Below are 27,073 nucleotides of genomic sequence, written 5' to 3'. Positions count from 1 at the left end.
TTCTGCAGACCCCACATACAAGACCAATTTTAAAGATATTAAAGAATGATTACAAGGTCGAAGCAATATTTGTAATAATGAGTTTTGAATTAAAAAATATCACTCATAATTCAGTTATGAAACTTTTTCAAAAAGAAAAATGTTTCTCTTCCTCACTGACTAAAGAGATGGAAGATACTGGCACCAGAAAGTGCACAAACAACATAAAGGTCCAGCTGTTAAAATCACCCTGATCAGCTCAGGAACCGGCTTGTGTGCACATCCCTCCTAAATGCTCTCCAGCGTGTTTATAGGAACCTCTGTTCTTTTCCTGCTCGCCCTCCCGACTGCCAGAAAATGTCTATTCTCAAGGTCCACACCCGAGAGATCTTTGATTCCCGTGGGAAGCCCACTGTTGAAGTTGATCTCTACACCTCAAAAGGTCTCTTCCGAGCGGCTGTGCCCAGCGGTGCCTCCATTGGCATCTACAAAGTCCTATAGAACTCCGCGACAATGATAAGACTCGCTACATGGGGAAGCCTGTCTCAAAGGCTGTGGAGCACATCAATAAAACTATCGCACCTGTTCTGGTTAGCAAGAAACTGAAGGTTGTGGAGCAAGAGAAGACGGACAAGCTGATGATTGAGATGGACGGCACTGAGAATAAATCTAAATTTGGTGCAAATGCCATCCTGGGAGTGTCCCTGGATGTCTGCAAAGCTGGTGCTGCAGAAAAGGGGGTACCCCTGTACCGTCACATCGCTGACTTGGGTGGCAACCCTGAAGTCATACAGCCTGTCCTGGCTTTCAACATGATCAAAGGTGGTTCCCACGCTGGCAATAAGCTGGCCATGCAGGAGTTCATGATCCTTCCCGAGGGGGCGTCCAGCTTCCAGGAAGCCATGTGCTTTGGGGCAGAGGTTTACCACAACCTGAATAATGTCATCAAGGAGAAATACGGGAAGGATGCCACCAATGTGGTTGATGAGGGCGGGTTCACGCCCAACATCCTGGAGAACAAAGAAGCTCTGGAGCTGGGGAAGAATGCAATCGGGAAGGCTGGCTACACGGACCAGGTTGTCAACAGCATGGACGTGGCTATCTCTGAGTTCTTCAGGTCTGGCAAGTATGACCTGGGCTTCAAGTCTTCTGATGACCCCAGCACACCCGGCCAGCTGGCTGACCTGTATAAGTCCTACATCCAAGAGTATCCAGTGGTGTCCATCGAGGACCCCTTTGACCAGGATGATTGGGAGGCCTGGAAGAAGTTCACAGCTAGTGCTGGCATCTAGGTGGTTGGGGATGATCTCAAAGTAACCAACCCTAAGAGGATTGCCAAGGCTATCAGTGAGAAGTCCTGCAACTGCCTCCTGCTCAAAGTCAACCAGATTGACTCTGTAACTGAGTCTCTGCAGGCATGTAAGCTGGCTCAGTTCAATGGCTGGGGTGTCACGGCGTCCCATTGCTCCGGGGAGACTGAGGACACTTTCATTGCTGACCTGGTGATGGGGCTCTGCACTGGGCAGATCAAGACTGGTGCCCCTTGCCAATCTGAGTGTCTGGCCAAGTACAATCAGATCCTTAGAATCGAGGAAGAGCTGGGCTGCAAGGCCAAGTTTGCTGGCTGATGCTTCAGGAACCCCTTGGCCAAGTAAAGTGGATAGAGATTCTGGAAACACCTGCTGCTTAGACCCTGTCCCTGATGTCATCAAGGCAGCTCAAGGCCGGCCCAGTGCTTGCGTCTCCCATGCCACCACTTCCTTAGGCCACCTGGAGCCCTGCTGGAAACCCCAGCTTTGTAATTATGTGATTGGCTGAGTCAAAATAAAAGCCTCAGTAAGAGCCCTCAAAATAAATAAATAAATAAATAAATAAATAAATAAATAAATGAAAAAATAAATAAAATCATCAGTTACTAAAAACTCCCCAAAGTCTTTACAGTTATGCTGAATGATATGTGACTCTAAATGTCTTTATAATATAGAAGACTTCCACAACTGGTGACTTCTGTGCTTCAATGTTGAAGACATATTTAATCACACATGCAAATCCAGGCATCCTCTGCTCAAATAAAAGACAGAGGGTACCCTGAGGGAAAAAGACTCGTTAGACTCCTGGTCTGCTTAGATCCACACCTCTCCTCATTTCACCATCCCGTTATACTTAGCTTCATGGTATAAAGTGCTATGTGGGGACAGAAACAACCAGCTAACTTCTGGATCTCCACCCAAATTGGAAATATGCAGAAATATAAATACAGAGATTGAGTTTTTATTGGGGGGGTGGACTACAGGTTTGTGTTTGTCTTCTTCCCCACAGACAGGGTTTTGTTACATAAATCAGAGCAGCTTCAAATCCATTAAATCACCCTGCCTTAGCTTCCCTGGTGCTGGGATTACAGATATGCACCACCAGACCTACTCCTTCCTTACCTATTAATGAAGGGAGGTGATCCAAATACTAGGAAAAGGGGGATTCATGTTTCTCCACAAAGCCACTCTCAAAGAATTCTCCAAGAGGGTGCAGGACTTTGCAATTATGAGAAGGGCTCTCTGGTCAGGACAGAAAATGAGGTGAGGCTGATGTCTTAGTTCCTAGATGGCTCAGCCACTGTTATGTCATTCCAATTTGATTCACTTTTCTTGCAGAATTCTTATTACTTATTTCCTAAATATCCCTGAGATAAGGAGTAACTTTACATTTTTCATAGATCTGGTGATATCCTCCAGGCTCTTAACTAGCTAGACCATTCAGATGAGTAATGAAGTGGGAAGCAAAAAAAAAAAAAAAAAAAAAAAAAACAAAGAACTCTACATGGTGACTGACTAGAGCAATTACAAGCTGGCATTAGTTCCTGGATAACCCAACGTGAAACAAAAAGCAAGAACACTGGGAATTCAGTGATGCAACCATTCTGTAACAGTGCTGTTAAGCTGCCAGTCTTTCCAGCTTGGGCCATAGGCATTCAGCGATATGGGACCCCATCCCTGGTTTCTACATTCAGTTTCTAGCACAGAACTTCTAAAACCCTTGATGTCTACTTGAGTTTCGAAGTCTCTCTTTTGGACAGGAGCCAAAATAACTTCAGGATGGAGACTGGTTAATAGAATGGCCATGTCAGAATTAGGTTGGGACTTTCAGTCCCACTATGCCGAAGCTTCTGAGGAAAGGAAAAGAGTTAGGGATTGAGTTTAGTTTCCAATGATCTATAACTTAATGAACCATGCTTATATAACAAAACTTAAGCATTAACATTCAAAGGGGTGGCATATTCTACCTCCACAGGGACAGGGAAGCCCCTAAGCCTCATCCTTTGTACCTGTGTCCTTCATCACAGTCTAGAACAATTAGCATTTTCCTGAATTCTTTGAATCATTCTAACAAATTATTCCACCAAATCAACTAAGCAGGGCTCACATGAGCTCACAGAGACTTCGATGGCAATCATGATGACCTGCATGGGTCTGCACCAGGTCCTCTGCATATATGTTATGACTGTAAGCTTGCAGTTTCTATGAGACTCCTAACAGTAGGAGCAAGTGTTTCTGACTCTGGCCTGTCCTTGGGACTCTTTTCCTCTTGTTGGGTTGCTTTGTCCAGCCTCAATATGGGGGATTTCGCCTTGCTTTACTGTATCTTGTTTTGTCCTGTTTGGCCGTTATCTCTTAGAGGTCTGCTCTTTTCTGAAGAAGAAACAGAGTTGGAGTGGATCTGGGGGGGGGGGGACTACGAGGAGTAGAGGGAGGGGAAATTTGTGGTCAGGATGTATTATATGAGGAAAAGACCCTATTTTCAATTAAAAAGATTAAAAGGTCAAAATTTGAAAACAAAACAAAAAATCTGAAGAGGGGACTATAAAAGTCTTTAACTTTGGAGCCACATTTGATGAAGTACAGGGCAATCTGTGCCCTGGAACCTAAAGTATGGGTATCCTTGAAGACAAAGCTTTGGCCTGTGGAGTCTATTGCCAGGTATGCAGTATCAAGAAAAAGCTACTTGAAAAGACTGCATTTGGTGTCAGCAGTAAAGGTCTCAAGATTACTAAAGCTCTAAATTAGATGGATAAAGTGGTACATGTCTGTAGTCTCAACCACAGTGGAAGAATAAGCAGGAGGCTGGCTTAAGCCAAGAGTTTAATACTTGCTTGAACAACATAATGAAGCTTTTTCTCAAAAATAAAAATAAAAGCTAGCATGGTGGCACATACTGATGATCTCAGCATCTAGGAGGTTAAGGCTGGAGGATTACTTCAAGTGCAAGGTCAGTCTGTGCTACACAATGAGTTCAAGTTATGCCTAGGTGCATAGTAATACCCTATTTCAATATGGGGGAGGGGTGGGGGTATGACAAAGAGCAGGCATGGTGACTTACTCCCAGCACTTAGAAGCAGAGGATCTGGGTTCAAGGCTAGCCTGGTCTACAGAGTGAGATCCAGGCCAGCCAGCGCTACACAGAGAAGCTGTGTCTCCAAAACAAAAAAGAAACAAAAAAGATAAAAATTTTTAAAAGCTAGTGCTAATAATCTGTTTAAAAGTCTTAAGAGTTGACATTCATAGCAAAAAAGCATACTGACAAAAGTATAGCCTCCCTTGTTATTAAAACACTAGTCAAACAAATATTACTAATGTCAGTAAAATGGAAAATACCTACAATATAATGTAACAGTTATACTTTATTTGATTACTAAGTTACATTTTGTATCATTGTCTTAACGTATACAGTGTTTAGGAAGGAATAAAAAAATGATCAGAGTCATTTCAGTTACAAGTGATTTAGAGATCATGTAATTTAGATCTGGTCTTGGGAGTACAACCCTATAGTCAGTCAGTACGCTGAGGCAGGATGATCATGAGTTCAAGGCCAACCTGTTAAAAGGCAACTAAGTATTACTGTCTCAAAATGTAAAAAGGAAGAGGGCTGGAGACGTAGCTTTGTATTTGCCTAGCATATTTGACACCCTGAGTTTAATCTTTATCATCCACTACTGTAAAGAAAGAACATTTAATTCTGTTTTATAATGTCAGAGGATCCAGTGAAATGCACAGTAACACACAATAGGTAAATAGCAAAGACAAGCAGCCAATTCCCTCTGCAGCATTCAAATGAATCTTCTGGTAATTTAGCTCAACTATAAACTAGCAGAGTTACTCTATAATAACAAAACAACCTTTACTTACAAAGTGTCAATGTATTGTTCCCCACAACTCTAAGTAGCAAGTACTTCTCCCTCAATTTGCAGCTACAGTTTGACTTCTTTGTTGTCTATGCTTACTTTTAGAAAATCCAAACCAGAGCAGTGTATACCATAAGAAAGTCTTCACAGAAGAAACTAAGAGAAAGAGCAGGTTCAAAATTAGTATTTTTGTTTTGGTTTGGTTTTTTTTTTACTCAACTTTTTCTTCAACCCTGTTATCATTGCTTCCACCATTCAAGAGTATAACAAACAGGCTTTTTACACAGATTTAGCAATAACCAGGAGGCAAAAATCATCTCCTTATGTGATTCTCTTTTAGGAACAAGGAAATCTTTGCCAAGAAACATCAATCCCAGTTCCTGTCAGTAGACTTTTATTTTCTTGACATGTCACTGCTCAGAAATACACCATGAACAGAATCACTCTGCCAAGAAGGGAAGTGGGGGGAATGTGTTGGTAGAGTGCATGCACATATGCCAGGTCCTGGGTTCATGTACTGTTTAAAAGAAAGGTGCTCAGAAGAAAAGACACATCCAAAAGCACAATGTAGGTTTGGGTGTCTACAGTAGTCATACACAGAATTCTGGTGGGGTTTGAAGTTATTATCTTCAAGGGATGGCTAGGAAACCTAAATGGGATCACTAGTGGCTGCTGAGGGGCACTTGGCAGGACTATGCCAGGTAATAGTTGCCAAAAAGTGTCCAGAAGGGGGACAAGTTCTACTGTAAACAAAGCCTACAGCTTTTAAAGGTGTTGAGTTGAAGAAAGTGTACATTATACATTATATAGTAGATGGCTTCCACTTGATGAAAGAGGCCTTATCAGAGGTCATATATATTCAGGCTTCAGGCCTAGCCCATTGTTATTTCAAATTAAACATCAAGGGTCTAGAAAGGGGGCTGCCTTAGCTAGGGTTTCTGTTACTATGAAGAGATGCCATGACCACGGCAACTCTTATAAAGGAAAAACATTTAATTGTGTGGCTTACATTTTTAGAGGTTAGGCCATTATCACCATGGTGCAACAGGGTGGTGTGCAGACAGACATAGTGCTGGAGAAACAGCCAAATGTCCTACATCTTGACTTGCAGACAACAGGAAGTAAACTAAGACAATGGGTGTGGCTTGAACATATATGAAACCTCAAAGTCCACCTCCACAGAGACACACTTCCTCCAACAAAGCCTCACCCCCTAATAAATAGTGCTACTTCCTTTTGGGGCCATTTTCTTTCAAACTACCACAGAGACTAAGTGGCTAAGAGAATGTATTGTTTGTCCATAGGACCTAAGTTCGGTTCCAGTGCCCATGTTGGAAGTTTCACAACCAATGTGAACTGGATCCAGTTCCAGAAGATCTGTTTCTCTGACTTCACATGCACCTGCACTCATGTGTCCAACCCTTCATGCATACACATCATTTAAAAATCTCCATATAAAGGGAATACCTTCTCAGCAAATGCTGCTAACTGCACTGAAATTCTTGATTCTCCAGTGGTGAGAGGCTTCAACATTCTGAGGTAAGGTGCTCCTTTCATTTTGTCATGTCTCTGTATTTTCTATACTGCCTCCCTTCATAAAGACCAAAAGAAAATGAGACAAACAAAAACACCAACTTTACCACCAAATACATCTCGTTCTTAATGAAATAATGGTGTTGTTAACCCTGGAATATTATGGGTGTTTTCTTTATGGGATATTTACATTTTTGCTTATTTCTTGCATTACATTTTGCACATTTTTGCTTATTGAAAAAATGAATATTTGTAACTTCTCGTTCCTAAGGTGTAGTTAAAAAAAAAAAAAAAAGTAGCATTCCGCCGACCGACCCGGGAACTAGGCCCTTCCCCTAAAATGAGATTGATGACTACTCTTTATGCCATCCTAGAGCCCTCATTCAATTGCTGATGAAATCAGAGGCAGACATCCACAGATATACACTGAACTGAACTCTGGAACTTAGTTGCAGAAAGGGAGGAATGAAGATCGAAGGGGTCGGCACCAGGCTTGTGAAACCCACAGAAACAGCTGGCCTGAATGAGGGGGAACACACTGACCCCAGATACTGTCTGGGAGGCCAGTACAGGACTTATCCAGACCCCTGAACATGGATGTCAATGAGGAGGCCTCTGCACTCCAGGGGTGCCCTGGTAGTGGATTAGTATTTTTCCCTGGTGTAAGAAGGGACTTTGAGAGCCCATCCCACATGAAGGGATGCACTCTTGCCCTGGACACATGGAGAAGGGCTTAGGCCAAGCCCAGGATGATGTGGTAGACTTTGGGGAGCCCCCATATAGGGCCCTAGCCTGCCTGGGGAGTGGAGGATGGATGGGGTGGGGGGTTAGGTTGGGAGTGGGGAGGAGGGGGGAGTGAGGGAGGGAGAGGAGAAAGGAGTGACATGTGAAACAAGCTTGCTCCTAATTTGAACTAATAAAAAAATTTAAAAAAAATAAAAAAGTCGTGTTATATAGTTATATAGTACATACTGACCTCAAATGTGGGTACTCTTGTCTTGGTCTTCCCAGTGCCTTTATTACAGGTATGTGCCATTTGCCCAGACCTAAGATTTTTATTATGCTACGAAGTATCTGTAGTTTTTTCCCCCTCATGAATTTACAATTACTAAATGAAGACAAGTTACAGTTCCTAGTCTTCATTTAGTGACTAAGGGGAAAAAATAGGCTTTACTGATCAAATGATCAAATTTTCTAAACAAGAGTTTCAGTTTTAAATGAGATCGTTTTAACATTAAAGTGGTTTGAGAAAGTTATAATTACATTGTGTATTAAGGTGTACATGAGGCAGCTTTGTTGTCTTTCTTTCTTTCTTTCTTTCTTTCTTTCTTTCTTTCTTTTTTCTTTCGAGACAGGGTTTCTCTGTGTAGTTTTGGAGCCTATCCTGGCACTCACTCTGGAGATCAGGCTGGCCATGAACTCACAGAGACCCGCCTGCCTCTGCCTCCCGAGTGCTGGGATTAAAGGCCTGTGCCACCAACGCCCGGGCCCTTTTGTTGTTTTTCTTAAGTTCCATTACTTCATCGTTGTACCTTTAAATATCACACCTTTAATCCCAGCACCTGGGAGGCAAAAGCAGGCAGATCTCTGAGTTCAAGGACAGCCTGGTCTAGATAATGGTCAGTTCCAGGACAGCCCAAACTACCAAGATCCTATTTCAAAAATCAATGACTTAAAGCGCATGCTTACTATATTGGTTTCATAATCACAACATAGCATCATATAACCTTTCAACAATGTGGTAATTGAACAAAATCTTATAACTCTGACTTCCACCCCACGCTTTTGATAAATGTATGTTATTAACATTTATTTTGCTAGGTGTGGTGGCACATGCCTGTAATACCAACACTTGAGAGGGTTCAAGGAGTTTGAGAGCAGGTCTGGACCATATGGTAAGCCCTATTTTAAAATAGGGAGAACATTATTTAGTTTGAGAACATTATTTAGTTTTATATAGAATGGTATAATAGTCATATTTACAACTTGCACTATCTCTCACTAAAAGTATAGCAATTTCCTTCAATAAACAGGAAAACAGCAGACAACTGGAAGTCAGAGAATATGGATATTTATAATGTACAGACATGTGCTTAAACACCAGCAGTGTCCACCCCTGAACAACAAACCAGGAAACAGCAACAAAAATCAACAGCTGTGAAAAGCATATGTGGTGGTTTGGATGAGAATGTTCCACACAGGCTCATCATTTTGAATGCTCAGTCATCAGGGAGTGGCACTATTTGAGAAGATCCAAGGTGTGGCCTTTTTGGAGGAAGTCTATCACTGGGAGTGGGCTTTGAGGTTTCAAAAGTCCATTCCAAGCCCAGAGTCTCTCTGCCTGTAGATCAAGATGTAGAACTCTCAGCTACTACTCCAACATCATCTGCTTGCATGCTGTCATGCTCCTACCATGATGATAATGGACTAAGCCTCCAAGACTGTAAGTAAGACCCTAATTAAATGCCTTAGGCACCTAAGTGTACCTCACAGCAATACAATGAGTAAGTCAGCATATGTAATAGTAACACTCCAAGAAAAAAAAATGACTTTTCAGGAAACTTTAGGTCTAAAAATAGGGACAGTTGAGAAGGTTGAGTAGGTGCTACCAAGCCTGACAACCTGAGTTTCATCCCTGGGAACCAGTGACGGAAGGAGAGGTCCAGTGCCAGAAAGTTGTTCTCTGACACTTACACAGGACACACATGCCTCACCCACAATAAATAATAAAGAATGTAATAAAAAAGAAACATAAAGTCACTACGGTGATGTACACTTATTAAGCCAACATTTGGGATACAAAAGTAGAAGCAGGAGTGAGTCTGAGTACAGCCTCAAAAAACACAATCACACACAGTGCTTACTGTGAAATCACCAAAAGGTGTGGGAACTGGGAGCACAAGGCTCCTCTGGAAACAAGGGTAAAGAAGGTTAACAATGTGAGGGTTTGGAAAGTTCACTTAGCCAAGCCTGCTTTATTTTGTTCCTCATTCTCTAAATGAACAAAGCCAGGCAAAGCAGGACTCAGCTACATCCCGGGCATAGTCTATAAAGATGTTCTGACAAGGTAAAGAGGAAGCATCTCTTATTTCCCAGTATTAAGTCAACTTTACACAACAAAGAGAAAGAGCTCTGCTCTCACTGCCAGAACCTTTAATTTTTAGTTGAGTCCATTCCTGGGGCTCACAAAGAAAAGACTTTGCCAGGGACCAAGACCAATAGGTCCTGGTTTAATAAAAAATTAAAAAAGAAAACAAAACAACTAGCCAGAGTTGGAGCTCTGAATAAGCTCTTTAGGGCTGCATCTTTAAATGTGGACCCTCAAAGACCACATGTCATTTTAAAAACCTTCTAACATGAGAAATTCAAACAAGATGACAGAAATCAACTCAAAGTGAAGCAGACATGTTGCAAGGAAAAATAAAATTTTCAAGAAACTGTTTAGCATCAGTATTATCAGAGAAGTGTAAATAAATATACACTTATGAACAAAAAAATACCATGTAACAAAGGAGTACTTATAGGTTAAACTAATAAAAACTTTAAGTAGTAAAAATGATATTCCAACAACAAGAATTAGAAAATGAATTTCTAAAATGTCTCTAGAAGCTAGGAGAGAAAACATAAAAGATTTACAGAACTATAGTAGAGTTCCATTTAAAAATGACAGAGGAGTTCCAGGTCAGAATAGACAAAGGAAATTCAAACAAACAAACTAATTCCATTTAATTTCCTAGAAGGACCTGAATTTTGAGAACATAAAGACCCACTGAGATACTCAGCATGATTACTGAAAGAAAGACGCACCAAGACACTATTCCATAAAAGCTGGAACTCAGGGAGAAAGGAACGAAGTCTGACAGGCAAGAGTTGTGGTCTCTTCAAGAGGAACACTGGAGGCCAAGGGAAAATCTGCCACCACATTAAAAATGAAGACAAATATTTCCATACATTTAAAAATTGTGTTTTAATACATTTTAATTAAAACAGAATTTCTGAAAATACATTTAATTAAAATAGAACTGTAGCACTGGCCTCTCCCAGATCCTCCCAATCAGTTAGCCTCTTTTTCTTTATAATTACAACACACACATATATACACATCTCTGCACAAACACATAAATACCACCAGCTGAGTCTGGCTTTGTTGTGTGTGTGATTTCAGAGCTGACCATTTTGCTATATAACCATAGTGGCCCTCCCTGTGAGAGGTTACTTCTCCTTCTCTCAGCAGTCATTAGTTGCCAACAGTTCTTTGTCTAGAGCTGGGATCTCATATATATACTTCCTCTTCCACATTAACATATATTTGATATTGCCATTTTTCCAGTCTTACTTATGCAGCCATTTCTAGGAGAGACTTAGTCACAGCATACTTCTTCATATTCTGGCTTTGAAAATCTTTCTGACTCCTCTTCTGTGATGTTCCCTGAACCACAAATGCAGGAGCTGTGATAGCAATGTAACCACTGGGTTTGGGCTCCCCACAACTGGTTGACCTCTGCACTGTGTCCAGCTATGGTTATCTCTGCATAAATCCTCCAGGCCGTCAGCACCAGTTGTGAATGCTGAAACATCCAGTCTCCTGAATGGAACTGCAGGATTCTCAGCCTCTCCAGTATGAGGCAGCCATTGTTGGACTACCCAGACCATATCCTGTAAGCCATTCTAATAAATCTGCACACATGCATGCACAAAAGTCAGATAAAATAGCAAATGCTATTCCTTTCACATTCCTTGAACACAGTGCAATAAAGTTATATTCTATTAACAAAGAGAATACACCTACCAACCTAGGGTAATTTTAAATGCAATTCTATGTCACGGATGAAGAAATCATAATAGAAATCAGAGTACTCAGATACAAACTGATGTCCTGGCTCTGACCCTAACATCTCTGGTTGTAACAAAACCATAACATAATCACAAATTAAATATTTGTAACCTGAAGATCAAGCAATCTTGAAGAGAAACATATATATGTGGTGCTTATACTGTCATTTCTGTTAATTTTTAAAATGAATTTTAATTTTTTTTTTCTAGACAGGGTTTCTCTGTGACTTTGGAGTCTGTCCTGGAACTAGCTCTTGTAGAACAGGCTGGTCTCGAACTCACAGAGATCGCCTACCTCTGCCTCCCGAGTGCTGGGATTAAAGGCGTGTGACACCAACGCCCGGCTAAATTTTATTTTATGAACATATACCTGTATGCAAGTGATCACAGAGGCCAGAAGTAAGTAGCACATCCCCTGGAATGGGAATTGTATGCAACTGTGAGCTACCTGGGTGCTAGGATCCAAACTGAAAGAACAGCAAGCACTCTTTACCACTGAGTCATCACCAGACCCCTCTACTTAAAAAACAAACACCCCAAAGTTATTTCAACAAAATATGAGCAAATCATAAATTTCTTACTTATGTGTTGCCTCTTTTTTGGAGGGGACAGGTGTATGAGATATGAAATATGGTCTCATGTAGACAAGGTTAACCTTGAATTCCTGATTCTCTCTGCTTCTATCTTCTGGAATGCTATGAATATAAACAGCCACCAAGGCCAGTGGGGTTTTTTGTTTGTTTGTTTTGTTTTTAATTTAGGTAGAAGATGAAATCCATACCCTATAGAACTAAGATTTAAGAAAACACAAAATGCAAAGACATACAAAATAACCCATGCACTAACTAGTTACCTTACTTCACTATGAATGCTAATGGCCATATTTACTGTACCTGTTACTGTGATAAAATACCTAGAGGAAATCAATGTAGGGAAGAACGATTTTTTTTTTTAATCAATCTATCATAGTGGGAAAAGACCTGGTGGTGGGAACTGAAGACAGCTGGCCACACAGCATCCACTGCCAGGAAGTAGAAGGGTATCAGCTCTAGGACCCAGGCCCACAGAAAGGTGCTGCCCAGTCAACAAACCTAATCACAGGCATGCCCAGAAGACAACCAAATCCAAATAATTCCTCTGAGACCTGTCCCAAAGCTTGTCTTCTCCAGAACTCTTCAAGCTGACAATCAACGCTAAGCAATCTATCTCAAAATCAACAGCAAAAGAATCTCTAGCAAGTAGACAAACTCATGAAGACTAAACAACACATTATGGAAAGACCACTCAAACAAAAAATTAAAAAGGAAATATGAAACTGAAAACATGCCAGACCAAGGTCTGTGGGCCACATTAACGCAGTCCCTGAAGGGAAATGCATAGTTTTGGGTGCCTACACCAAAGAGGAGGAGGAGGAGGAGGAAGCATAAGTAGCTCAATGATGCACCTAAAGAATCTAGAAAAACAAGAACAAACCAAACCCAGATTTGCAGATTTGGTGGATAGAAAACAAACAAACAAAAAAAAACAAAAACAAAAACCCAGAAACCAGAGTATAAATTAATGAAAATAGAAAAACACAAAAATCATAACTGTAAGAGATCTAGTTCATCAAAAGAAACCAAACAAAATAGACAGACTTCAGCTGAATTAACTGAAAGGGTGAGGAGTTGGGAGAAACCACATCAACAAAATTAAGAGATGAACAGGAAAACATTACAATAGACAACAAATTTAGTAAATTATAAGGGAATGCTGTTTGTCAGGTATTTACTACAGCAACAGAAAAACCTACTATTATGTCCATTAAAATCAGGAATAAGACAGAGTGGTCTACTCTCTATATCTCTTTTCAATATAGTGCCTGAAGTCCCAGCTAGAGCAGTAAAACAAGAGAAGGAAATGAAAGTAATACAAATTGAAAAAGTGAAAGCAATACAAATTGAAAAAGAAGTCAAATTAAAATATACCAGGAAACTCCCAGAAACTGCACAAGTCCTTTGACACATTAACACAGATGAAGGAAAAATTTCACAAGGCTCCACTCCTAGATAAAGACCTACTGGCAAATGGCTATAAAGGGGGGAACAACCAGGCAGTTTTCTGTTGATTTTTGTTTGTTTAATCACTCCAATCCTAAGAGCTTAGCCCTAAACACATGCAAATAAAGGCAACACCACCGTGCTCACTATTGTGTAAGACACACACACACACACACACACACACACACACACACACACTTCTATAAGTATGTAATATAAAACATAAGGTGATGAATTAGAGAGGAATAGTTGAGGGGACATAGAAAGGAGGGGGAAGGAGGGAATGTGGAAAGATTGCAAATATGGGACACTTATGTATGAAATCCTAAAAGAGAATAATAAAAAGTTGAAGAACAGTGTTTTGTGGTTAAACCGTAGAATAGTTCTATGACTGTCATTTGACCTGAGTCTAGAAACTATAGGTATATACTAGAAAAAATGATAAGATAAATGAAAAAAAAAAATCACAAAATAAACACGATGCCACTTAATCAAAAGGTAAAAGGTAACTTATAGTCACATAGTAACCAGAAGAGATTAGAGTGTTAATATACAACTGGAATCCTGAACTAACAAAATGTAACATATTTAATCAGCACATGAACTTTTGTCTGTAACTGAATGTGAGCAGTTAGGGAGCAGAGGTGGAGATTGAGTGCATGCTTTTAATGAAACAGATGAGCTAGAGTGTACTCAAACAACTATTAAAAAAAAACAAAACCAAAACATGCTTTGTGTGGTGACTCACTACAGTCAATGCAGCACTCAAGTGGCTGAGACAGGAGACCTGGGCTACAGTGTGAGACACTATTTTTAAAAAAGGGTGGGGGAGGGAAAGGACTAGACTCAACAGCCAAGGCACTGGGCTTGCTTCTCTAAGGATTCTCGTACTCTAAATTATTTTTCCCTAAACTGTATTTTTCCTTTAAGGTTTCATCCACAAGGACAATGTATTTTTATCATTGCCAACTCATGTGCTCTCATCACCCTCTCAAGTTAACACACTTCTCTTCTATATTTATAGACATACATATATAACCTCCTGAATTTAACTAGTATTCCCTATATGTACATGGGTTAGGGCTGACCACTCCAGCATGGGCAACCTATTAGGTGCACATCCCTGGAGAAAACTGACTCTCCCTCTCTCAGCAGCCGTTTACTGCCTGTACCTCTTCAACTGGGGCTGAGGCCTTGTGAGGTCTTCCCCCAGCCATGATGGGATGTCAACTGGTGTGGTTTTGGACAGACAACCAACATATAGTTTTTATGTACAACAGTCCTGTCGTGTCCAGAAGACACTATCTCACAGAAGTCATCCCAGTCTTCTGGCTTTTAAAATCTTTTTGTCCCTTCTCCTATGACTGTCACCTGAGTCTTTGGTGTAAGGGCTATTTGGGGATGGACACTCTAGTAACTTATTCTCTACATTTTGACAAGCTGTAGTTCTCTGTAATAGTCTGTCTGCTACAAAGAGAAGCTTCTTTGATATGTGAGATTCCAGTTATCTGTGAGTATCAAGATGCCTACTTAGAAGGCTGTTAGGTACTTTATCAACTTGAGTAAATGGCAGTAGTAAGTTCTCCTCTAGGGCTGATGATCTTTCTAGTTGTAGGTTCTTGGCTATATTGATAATACCAAGTGTATTACATCCTACTGAGCAGGCCTTATGGCCAACCAGACATCTGCTGGTTATCTCCAAAATGACATTGCCACTATTGCACCATTTGGGCATGTCTTGCCAGGTTAGTTGTTACTGTAGTTTCCAGGATTTACAGCTGGGCAGGACTGTTGATAACTTTTCTTCCTTGGTACCTTGAGTAGATAACACATTTAGACACTATGAATTATCCAAGTACCCTAGGTGTCCATCAACTGATGAATGGCTAATAAAAATGTGGTATGCATACACAATGGAATTCTATAGAGAAAAAATGAAATCCGCAAATAAGTGGATATAACTGGAAAATAATATTCTTGGTCAGGTAATCCAAACCCAGAAAGACAAATGCCACCTGATCTCTCTTATATCTGGATCCTAAAGACCTCAATCTTTAGGTTTCGGTGAATAACCTGAAGTTAATGTAGAGGCCAGAAGAGTGGAAAGGGGGGAGGGAGTTAGAGGGTAGGGGTGAAAGCTCCATATTCAGTAGCAGAATAGAATGTATGTGCTAAGAAGGACAAAAAGGGGGAAATGGGAGGGGCTTAAGAGGAGAAGACATTGGAAGAATACCACAGAGGGAGGGTGTCCCGGCTAGTTTTATGTCAATTAGCACAAGTCAGAGTCATTCTGGAAGAGAGAACCTTAATGGAGAAAATGACCTCACCAGACTGGCTTAGTGCAGTTCTTGATTGATGACTGATGTGGGAGGCCCAGCTCATTGTGTACAGTGCAATACATGGGAAGGTAGAAAGCAAACTGAGTAAGTCATAAGCAGTGCTCCTCCATGGCCTCTGCTTCAGTTCCTACCTCTAAGTTCCTGTCCTGACTTCCCTCTGTGATGGACCCTTGCCTGGAACTGTAAGCAAAACAAAACCTCCGTTCCCTAAACTGCTTTTGGTCACAGTATTTTCATAGCATAGAAACCTAAGACAGATGGGATTAGTACTAAAGATGGGATTAGCACTAAAGACATTTGTAGTCACAGAGAAACCTTCTATAAGCTTCCTTGAAAATACATATTTTTCTTCCATTTTTATTGTCTCTAAGAACTACTTAAGACACGTCAGGAAGGGAATCGTGGCACACACCTGTGATCCTAATCCTCAGGAGGCTGAGGTAGGACTATCACTGTGAGTTCCAGGCCAGCTTAGGCTACATGGTTTAGGTTTATGCTTTCTGGCTGCTCACATTAAGACATGTAGACTTTAACTATTATGGAAATATAATTACTCCCTATCTCACTGACTATTTTAGGGGTCGATGACTTTGAGGAGCATAACTGCATAACTGCAAACCTACTAGAGTGAAGAAAATGCATCATGGTAGTTTACTCTTTAACATCAAGGCTAGGTTCCATGGACGAGCAAATGATTCGAATGTGTCATATATTAGGGGAGGGGGAATGTGGTATGATCCTTGCTTTTGTAAACATGTTCTAACTCGTTTTAGCTCACTGCATCTACCTGGGCCTAACCCCTCCCCCTCCAAAAATTCTGTAATTTAGCTGGGAAAGCTACATAAATAAACATTAATTACAAATTACCGTTAATATGTAAAAAGAATCTTGTAATATTAACTAGCCCTAGCCCTTAGGTTCCAATGGTCCTTCTACCTCAATCTCCTCAATATATAGCTAAAATTATAGATGTGTTCCCTCATACCTAAGTATGAACCACTTTTATTTTTTCTTCCCCTTCTTGGCTTGGTCAGTGAATGTATTATTTTTATCTGGAAGAAAATTCATGGGAATTGGTTTAGCTCTCAGTAGTTCATTCCTGTACTCTAGAAAACTTGCCTTCTTTTGAGCTACCCAATATTTCTTTCAGGAAAGGCACATTTGCGGGGGTGGGGGTGGGGGTGGGGTGGGGGGGTGGGGGGTGTTGTATTTCTTTTAACTATTCTTTTAAGCTTCTCATAGACTACATTCTCTTTTATCCCAACACAGACTTTCCTATACATCACCTCTATGTCTGGTGTTATGTTGCTCTTTATGTACTGAAAGAACTATTTCTTAGTAAGCATTTTCATCTTCCATTACATATCACATATAATCTGCAACACTATAATCCAAAATGCACTTCTGAATCAACTCCTTGCTTTCAGAATCACAACCAAAGGATTCTCTGGTTCTGTGATGGACAGAAAAGTCTCCATCAACATTTCCTTCCAAGATCTCACCAAAACTTTATAGCCAGTTATATAGTTCTGACAAGGCCTATATTTAAATAGCAAGAGAAAGTACCAGGTTGACCACCAATGAATTCTACATTATATTTATCTCCAGTCACTTCCACTTGGGTTTCTTACATTTTGTCCATGTTAAACCTATCAAGAAAACTAACAGAGCTGTACCTTTAACTGGTAGGCTGACTTTCATGGCTCTGTTTTGGTAGTTTGTGTGCATATATATGCTGCATAGACACACTATCTTCCTCTTTCATATGAGCAAAGCAACTCAATGTACCTGACAGTTACACAAACTACCATCCTGTACTGGGGGTGGGGCAGCAGAAGTTACTCTTATTTCAAACCACCTTCCAAGCACCTTGGAAACTTCTGGTCAGCTCCTAAATTTCACATGGTATCTCTGAAAGCAGGCCTTATTCTCCACAATCTTAACATCATCACATGAGAAATCTTTGTTTTTTCTGCTGCTATGATAAAATGCCTTAACTGGATGGGTCTTCCCATATCAACCTAATCAAAGCAAGCCCTCCAGGTATACTCAGAGGTTTATCTTATTGGTGATTCTCCACCCTGTTGACAACATTAATCATTCCAAGTCTTGTGCCTGTGGCTTCCTGACTACAGGACTAGCAGAGCAGAGGGGGTATAGTGTATGACTATTTTATTATGAAAGAGTGTCTGAGGAATATCTGTTTCCAGGGAAGGATGGTTTCTGGGTTAGTAGAGAAGATTTACCCCTAACTGGGTGGCAGCAGCCCTACGAATAGAAGCCCCTAAGAAGAGGCAACATGTTCTTTCTCACGCTCACCCTTCCTCCCTACAAGTTTCTGCTGCTGCATCTTTTCTACATCAGACTCCAGGTTCTTTGTCTTTGGGCTGACTTCTACTGTGGCTGTGAGGAATGCACTCCAGCCTTCATTCTCAGCCTGGAAACTATATGATCTACTTTCCAGTTGTGAGGTCTCCAACTTGGCTGTTTGTTTTGATTTGATTTGATTTGGTTTGGTTTGGTTTTTCAAGACAGGGTTTCCCTGTATAACAGCCCTGGTTGTCCTGGAACCTGTTTTCCACATGAGCCTCAAACTTACAGAGATCCGCCTACTTCTGCCTCCTGAGTAGTGGGATTAAAGGCCTGTGCCACCAAGCCCAGATACGTTTTCCAACATCTGACATTGAGCTGCTACTGGCATTTCTGATCCTGCAACCTTTGGGTGAAGCCTTTGCTGAAATTTCAAGAAACAGGTCTTGCAATGTTACTCTAGTTAATTATTAGTAGGTCTTACCTGCTTTGTCCCTTCAAACAGCTCTGTAACCATTTCCTCTTCACCACTCTAAGCATAAAATAGATATTCCTTTCTTTGAGCCTTCATTTCCAAAGGGTTTTAATTCATGTTATTTTTAAAGGTTGTTCTTTATCTGATTTTGCCATACACACCCCAGCCATGGGCCTGGTGCAGTAAAGAGAGACAATTCCTTCTTCTATCCTACAAGGAAAAGAACAGCAACAACAAAAGCATAGGCAATCTGCGCTGGTAGAGTGTCTGCCTAGCATTCATGAAGTCCTAGCACCACATAAAACCAGGCATGGTAGCACATGTCTGTAACCCTAGCAACTCAGGAGGAGGAGGCATGAGGAACTAATGTTCATCAAGTGAGAGGAAGACTTTGCAAAGTCACAAAGGTACAAACAAATTGAAAGAATGTAAAAGATTAGCCTAGCAAGTGAAAACATGCCTACAATCCCAGCACTTTGGAGGAGGCAGGAAGACCTGGGAGTTCAAGATCACCCTCAATTATTGAACAAACCTGAGGCTAGCCAAGGCTACACAAGACCCAGTCTCAACATAACTTAATTTTTTTTTTTTTCTCTGAGACAGGTTTCTCAGTGTAGCTTTGGCTGTCTTGGCACTTGCTCTGTAGACCAGGCTGGCTTCGAACTCAACAGAGATCCACCTGCCTCTGCCTCCCAAGTGCTGGGATTAAAGGCATGTGCCACCACCACCCAGCTCTACATATTTTCTAAGAAAAAGAACAAAGAAAAAATCTCATAGAGGGCTGATGAGTGGTTCACTGGTTAAAACACTTGCTGCAAAAGCAAAAGGACCAGAGCTCAAGCTGGGTGTGGTGGTACAGGTCTTTAATTCCAGCACTCAGGAGGCAGACAAAGGTGGATCTCTGTGAGTTTGAAGTCAGCCTCCTGATTCTGGGACAGCAAGGGCTGTTACACAGAGAAACCCTGTCTCAAATTCCCCTCCCCGAAAAAAAAAGACCACACCACATTACATAACATAAACACTGGGTGGTTTAGGAGCACCCCACTGTTATCCCAGTCTTGGAAGATAGACAGGGAGTCCCAGAGAAAGGTGGCTAGTAAGACCAACGTTATCAGTGGGCACTGGATCTGAGATACTGCCTATAAGAATAAAGTAGAAGGAGCAATGGAAAGATTCCCTATATCTACACTGGTCCTCTACACACACCTGCACTAGGCAGGTGGATCACTTGTCAGTTTAAGGCTACCCTGTTCTGTATAGTGAGTTCCAGGCAAGCCATGTTACACAGTAAGACTCTCTCTTTAAAAGGAAAAAGAATAAGTGATTCCACCTGGTGTTAGGCTTTTCACTATAGGCAGATTTGGTTACAGATTCAATTTTATTGCTTATAATGATTTGTCTGTTTATATATTCTGGCTGTAGTTTTGGTTAGTCAAACACATTTAGAAGTTTTTCCTTTTCTTCAAGGGATTCTAACTTTGGGGAATATACATTTTCAAAGTATTTTCTACAAATCTGGATTTCACTGGAGTGCAGGCTGTCTTAACAACTTCTTTTGGCTCTATCTTATCAATGTGGGTCTTGTTAGTTTGGCTAGGAGTTTGTTAATCTTGTTTACCTTTCAAAGACCAATTCTGATTTGTTGTTGTTGTTGTTGTTGTTGTCTCTATTTCATGTAGGAATGGCTTCATTTTGGTTTTCTGGAGCCCAAGGTACACGTCTCTGATTATTTAATGTGAGCACTTATAGGTATAAACTCCCTCTTAGGGCCGCCTTGGCTGTGTCCCAGAGGATCTGGTGGACTGTGCTACACTTTCCATTTGTTTAAATTTCTTCTCTAATTTCTTCAATGACCAACTGTCCACTCAATGGTGTCTTTATGTTATGGGTTGGTTTTGCCCCTTTGTCTTTTTGAGGGCCCCACCACCCAGCTCCCAAATAACTCACACAGGGAGACTTATTCTTAGTTACGAATGCCTGGCCTTTGCTTGGCTTGTTTCTTTACAGCTTTTCTTAAGTTATCCCATCTACCTTTTGCCTCTGGGCTTTTCCTGTTCTCTTCTGTAAATCTTACTCTTACTACTCTGTGGATTGCTGTGTAGCTGGGTGGCTGGCCTCTGACGTTCCTCTCCTTCTTCTCGTTCTCTCCTCCATTCTCCTATTTATACTCTGCCTGCCAGCCCTACCTAACTTTATTCCTGCCTTGCTCTTTATTAAACCATCAGGTGTGCTAGGCAGACAAAAAAATCACAGCTTCAGAGTTAAACAAATGCAGCATTAACAAAAGTCTCACACCTTAAAATAATATTCTACAATAGTATCTGGTCAGTGTCCTGTATTCTTTAGTTTCTGAAGATTCTCCTGCTGTTTATTTCTGCTTTTATTCTTCTGTGGTATAACAGGATACAAGGAATTATCCTGATTCTCTGTATCTGCCAGGGCTTGCTTTGTGATCCCATGATGTGATCTATCTTGGAGAAGAAGATTCCATGTACAGCTGAGTATATATCCACTAACCTGTTGGGTACAACCTTCTAGAGTTATTTGTTAAATTGATGGCATAATTTAGGCCTAAAGTTTCTTTGCTGGTTTTAAGTCTAAATATGAATAGAGTATTGAAGTTTTCTACTTACTATGTTCAGGACCTATGTGTGCTTTTGGTATTTGAAATGGGAGCCCCAACAACTGGTACATAATATTTACGATTATTATTGCCAAGATGCACTGGTCTTCTTGTTTGTTTGTTGTTGTTTTTTTTTTTGTTTGTTTGTTTTATCGAGACAGGGTTTCTCTGTGTAGCTTTGGAGCCTATCCTGGCACTCGCTCTGGAGACCAGGCTGGCCTTGAACTCACAGAGATCCGCCTGCCTCTGCTTCCCGAGTGCTGGGATTAAAGGCGTGCGCCACCAACGCCCAGCAATGCACTGGTCTTCTTTATATCTCTTTTACTAGTTTTCATTTGGAGCCTACTTTATCAGACTAAGAACAGCTACACATGTTTGTCCACAGCTTCTGTTTGCAGGGAAGGATGATTCTTATCCACAGACACTAAGCTTCTAGGTTTTTTTTTTGCAGGTTCTTGTGGTTTACTTGTTTGTGAGGTTTATTTTGTATTGCTTTTTGGTGTTGTTAATTTTGAGATAAGGTATCACTGTGTAGCACTGCTTGGCTTGGAACTTGTTATATAAACTAGCCTCCCAAATGCTGGGATTAAATATTTGGGCCACCACATCTAGCTGGTTCTTGTTTTTTAATGCAGGCAGTTTAATCTACATTGTGTATCGGCACCTTGAGACTACTTTCTACAAATTTACTTGGGAAATATTCCAGTTCATTGTATTGCTGGTATTTCTTTTTCTTCTCTATTAGTTGGGGGCTGGAAGGATTTGTTGGATTATTGTGCTGGACATGACTCTTCATCAACTCTTCTTTGTTTTTCTGTTTCTTTCTGGGATATATGATTTCACAAATTCTTCTAGATAAGGCCTTTATAGTAGAAAATCACTAGTGATGTAACTTCTGTAGACTATTCACCAAAGAGGTGTAGAGTAAAATAACCGTACACGGGATATGGATATCGTTGATTATTTATTGAGGGGTAGTCACTTACATGAGAAACAGATAACCCAGACTGGCACACTGAGAATCCTGTCTCAGCAGCTCTCCGAGACCTGACCAGAACCCCGAGAGTGAAGACCAGTGGCCCTCTCCTCAGATCTTTATCCCACATGCCAAGTGGGTGTGGTCAGAGCTACAGGTACCTAGAGACCTCTCCCTACAAAGAGGTATTAAAGGCTGGTTGGTCCATAGACTGGTTATGCTGGCTGGTCTTGTCTCAAGCAGCCTATCTTCCTAGATTTTGACCCTGGTCCTTTTCCTCCTACAACTCTTTCTATCGTCTCAGTCACACTGACTGCACAGCAAAACCATTGGCTAGTCACCAAAGTCTTTAAACTGGAAGAATCTATTCTCTCAAAATGTGGGCCATAAGATGATGGAGCAAAATTCTTACGTATTTTTACATGTGCAAAGTCCTCACTGCTGTAAATTCTTACCTTTCCTCAGTATCCAAGGTAAACATACTCTGTGCTACATTATTTCAAATTGTTTTCGTTAAGAACCTTCTACTGTGTGATTATATTCATGGCAAACTGTATAATCAGAAGAGACTGACCAATGCTTCCTGAGTTCAGAACAACTTATTCTCACATGACACAAACTTTCCAAAACCTAGCACCTTCTGTGCCTGCTACTGAAACTTGCCAAAACCTAGTACCTTTTGTGCTTGCTACTGGATCAGTCCAGCAAGGTCTGTCTCACACATCTGGGTTGCTTGTTCCTGGGATGACAGGTGAACTGCTACAACTCTGGCTAGTTTGCACTATGAGACTTTAAGTTTGAACCAACAAGGGCTTAGTAGGCAGCCACTTCAGCCCCATAAATCACACATTAAGTTAGGATTCTTCCAATAAGGAAAATAAAACTCATTTTAAAAATCAAATTGTGATCTTAAAATATTAACTGTATTTTTCTAAAAAAAAAAAAAAAAAAAAAAAAAAAAACAAAAGAACATTAAACAACCTGTGGGCTGCCAGATTGCTTTCTTAAGTCTATAGTTAAAAAGTATAGATTTTCCAAGCAAATGACTTTTAAACTGATGTAATGATTGGTGGAATTCAAGCTGAAATGGAAGATCAAGAAATGAAGACAGTAACCATGGTTCCTTACTAAGTACAGCACTAAGTAACAGAAATCAAGACCAACCAAAGCAAAGTCTGTCCTGGACAGGAAAAATCTCCAATGTAGGGAAACATCAGAGGAAGGATGTTACGTGGAGACAGGTGTCCAATGGAATAAAACATATGAGAAAGACACATGTGCCTGTCTACAGACTAGAGGACTAAAACAATGAAGGAAAGAAAAGTGATGACGATACAGGCAAAGCTGGGAGATGCTAATTACATGTGTAGAGTTTTAAAAAGCAACTTGGAAGAGAAACTACCATGGTCTGGTGCCACAGGCTGCAATTCCAGATACTTTCAAGGCTGAGGGAAGAGGATCCCAAGTTCAAACCAGACCTAGTCTCAAAAGGAAATGAGAAAACAGATAAGAAAGGGAGGAAAGGGGGCTAGGGATAGAGGAAGAGAAGGGGAGAGAGATAAACAGTCACTTCTTTAAAAACCCAAGGAGGAAAAGAAAATCTGAGATAAAATGGCCCAGGGAGCTACAGTGCTTGCCCATGAAGGCTGATGACCTGAGCTCAATCCCTGGAACCTACCCAGTGTTAGAAAAGAATCAACTCTACAAAGTTGTCTTCTGACCTCCATATGACCATAGTGGCACATAACACACACACACACACACACACACACACACACACACACACACACACACACACACACACACACCACTAAGTAATGACAAAGTTAAAATCTGAAGTGCAAATCAGGTGGAAATATGTGTAAGAATGGTCTAGTTCTTTCCAATTAAGTTTCAGAATAAAAACACTACCTTTATGCATTTCACTATTATCTAATATTTGCTGTTCCTCTGACAAAAGTATAGTTTCTATATTATACAATATATATACCAGCACCATGATTCCAGATATGATATAAAGTCTTAAGCACCAAAGCAGTAAGCTTATCTAAGGTGCCTTACTATGGCAGAGAGACTAAACAGCACAATTAAGTCTTTTTCTTTTTTCCTCCTTTCTTTCCTTTTCTTTTTGGAGACAAAGTCTTGCTATGGATGGCCTGGAATTTGTTCTGCAGACCAGCTTAGCCTTGAACTCAGAAACCAATCTGCCTCTGCCTCCTGAGTCCTGGGATTAAAGATAATGCCACTACTGTGCCACACCCCTTTAAAAGCTAGAGGGGTTAAAAGTCTTAAACAGCCAGAACTCGTGGCAAACAACTGTAATACCAGAACTTGAGAGGCAGAGGTGTGAGGATTACAAGGCTATGGCCAGTCTAAGCTAATAGGGAGACCTCATCCCAACCACCAAAAAGAAAAATGGGAGGTTAACAGAAGGGAAGACAGACAAAATACTGGACCCCCCCCCCGCCCCGCCCATTCAGAGTTTAGACTGACTGATCAATCAAATCAATCAACTGGTCAGTCATGTAAGTCAGAAGAGGAATTATCTGGGGGAGAAATGGAGACAAGGAAAGTATGAGAGACAAGGGAGGGTAATGGGGAACACATACAAGTATAGTGATACACATTAAAATATCATACTAAAGCCCACTACTCTGTTTGCTAACTAAAACATTAATAACATAAAAGGGGAAAGTCTGTGTTTCTAAAGCAAGATTGCTGATTGTCTTTCAACGTAAGAAAAGATGACAGAATGAGGACACACAAGAAAAGTAAAACCTCACCAACTCAGGAAGAAACTAATACTAAAGTTATGTATGAACTCAATCCCACCACTGATGTTGTTAATCTTTGCCCAACTTTCTACAGAGGTTAATTTTTCTATTTTAGACAAGACAAGACATGTTTCAAGGTGGAATGCTCATAGACTAGTTTTTCTATTTTATACATCAAAGTAGAAGTAAAACTTTGGAGAGAAAAGAGATGTTTGGTTTTCTTTTTAGCTTAAAAATCACTATCTAGACAAGTAATTGAAGTTGGTCCCTCCTCCATTCTCTTAGGTCTAAGGGATGAGAACTAGGTAGGTGCTTTGCCACTGACTCAAACCCAGAGTGCCCAGTAGTTCACTACTGTTAAGACTAAGGTTCTTGGGTGAAGGGGAGACTGCATCTGCACCTTCTAATCGTAATAAACTAGTGTGTACCCTTTACATCAGCAATCATTCTGCTTTGGGGCTCTATATGAGAACAGAGACAATAGAAGGACCATAGTTGGAATTCAAGTTGGAGTTCTAAAACTATACTTTCAACTTCCTAGCTTCTCTCAAAAACCATCCCAGCCTACCCCACCCCACCCCACTTGCCACCAGTTTAAGTTTGGGGGCAAGCTAAGGAAATCTTCAAAACAATTTCATTTTCTGTGAACAAAGGAAAGGTTTCATCTCTAAAACAATAGCCGCCTAGCATACCTACATGCATCGCTGCAAAAAGCCTTTTTACCTTCTCTAAAATGCAGGCTTTAAACAAAGAGATAAATAAATCAATGATGGTGCTATTTTCAAAGTGGTAACAACAGATGACTTGAAAATACAATTATCAATTGCCCTGGTTAGTTTTTGTTAACCTGATACAAGCAAGAGTCATTTGAAAAAAAGGGAACTTCAACAGAGCTCATGACCCACCAGACTGGCCCATGGCTAAGTCTGTGGGGCATTTTCCTGATTAATGATTGATGTGGCAGGGTCCAGCCCACTGTGGGTGGTGTCACCCCTGGATAGGTGATCCTGAGTTATGTAAGTATGCAGCATTCTTCTGTGGTCTCTGCTTCAGTCCTCACACCTGGTCCCGCCTTGAGTTCCTGCTCTAATTTCCCTCAGTAATGGAGTGTGACCTGAGAACTGAAGGTCATCCTCAGCTATACAGTAAATTCCAGATGTGGGATACACTAGAGCCTGACTCAAAAAACAACTATTTTAAATTTGATGTTTCTCCTAGTCAAATAGAATGTTTTGAGGGAGGTTGGGAATATACTCAGGGACAGAGCCCATGAAAGTATGCAGATGCCCCAATATCCCAGTCATAGCATTGCAAGAAGGAAAAAAAAAGGGGGAGGGAGGCACTGAGAGTATAGCGAGTGCTATGTTTGAGTGCTCATCTAACAGGGTCTGAGTTCCATGGAGAAGGGAGGAGTTACACATTGTAAGCACTGTGTGATAATTTTGTTTCAGAGTGGCAAGAGAAAGTTACATCTCATGAGCACAAGTTAAACTACAGATTTTCTTAAGTTCTTATAAAACCTAAATTTTAAAAATATTGTTTCAAGTGCTAGACTACCAATGAGGAAGACAGACAAAAGACTTCATAAGCAAGAAGACCTAATATTGGGATAAGAATTAAGATGCTATTATTAGATTGTACAATCAAATCACAAAGAAACATGATAAAATGAGTCTATTCTACAAAATTTCCAAAGTCATAGTGAAGGGGTAGGACAATTTTTTTTTTTTTTAAAGGCTGGGATTAGTGAGTAGAGAGAGGTTCTAGGTGTGGTGGCTCAACATGCAGGAGACTAAAGTAGAGTGCCATGAGTTTGGGCCCAGCCTGAACTACAATAAGAGATGACCCTATCTCAAATTGATTGATTATTTAAATAAAACTATAAGAGGCTGGAGAGATGACTCAACAATTAAGAATGCTTGTTGCTCTTGCAAAGGACCTGTGGGGACATGACAGTCAGTCCTAACCTGATGGCACTGTGTTTTTGACTGCCCAGAAATGAAGTCATTAGAGTGTTCA

The 27,073-nt window shown here is 40.7% G+C and overlaps 1 protein-coding gene and 1 pseudogene across 2 annotated transcripts in view; one reads left to right on the top strand and one right to left on the bottom strand.

The window, feature by feature from the left end:
- The window catches only part of Znf292 (zinc finger protein 292), a 92,431-nt gene that overhangs the window by 53,716 nt on the left and 11,642 nt on the right, over window positions 1-27,073 (bottom strand). The window contains exon 1 of one of the 2 annotated variants that reach the window (XM_035439930.1): window positions 6,620-7,048. The exons of the other annotated variant lie outside the window; for it this stretch is intronic. Within the exon in view, the coding sequence (XP_035295821.1) occupies window positions 6,620-6,709 (90 nt within the window). The 5' untranslated portion in view covers window positions 6,710-7,048. Of the gene's footprint in view, window positions 1-6,619; window positions 7,049-27,073 lie in introns of those variants that run through there. 2 annotated transcript variants of the gene reach the window in all.
- Window positions 337-1,634, top strand: LOC100767280 (annotated as a pseudogene).

Source organism: Cricetulus griseus, chromosome 2, assembly GCF_003668045.3.
Source record: "Cricetulus griseus strain 17A/GY chromosome 2, alternate assembly CriGri-PICRH-1.0, whole genome shotgun sequence".
In the NCBI taxonomy this organism is placed as follows: Eukaryota; Metazoa; Chordata; class Mammalia; order Rodentia; family Cricetidae; genus Cricetulus; species Cricetulus griseus.
This window is presented reverse-complemented; position numbering and strand designations above follow the sequence as displayed.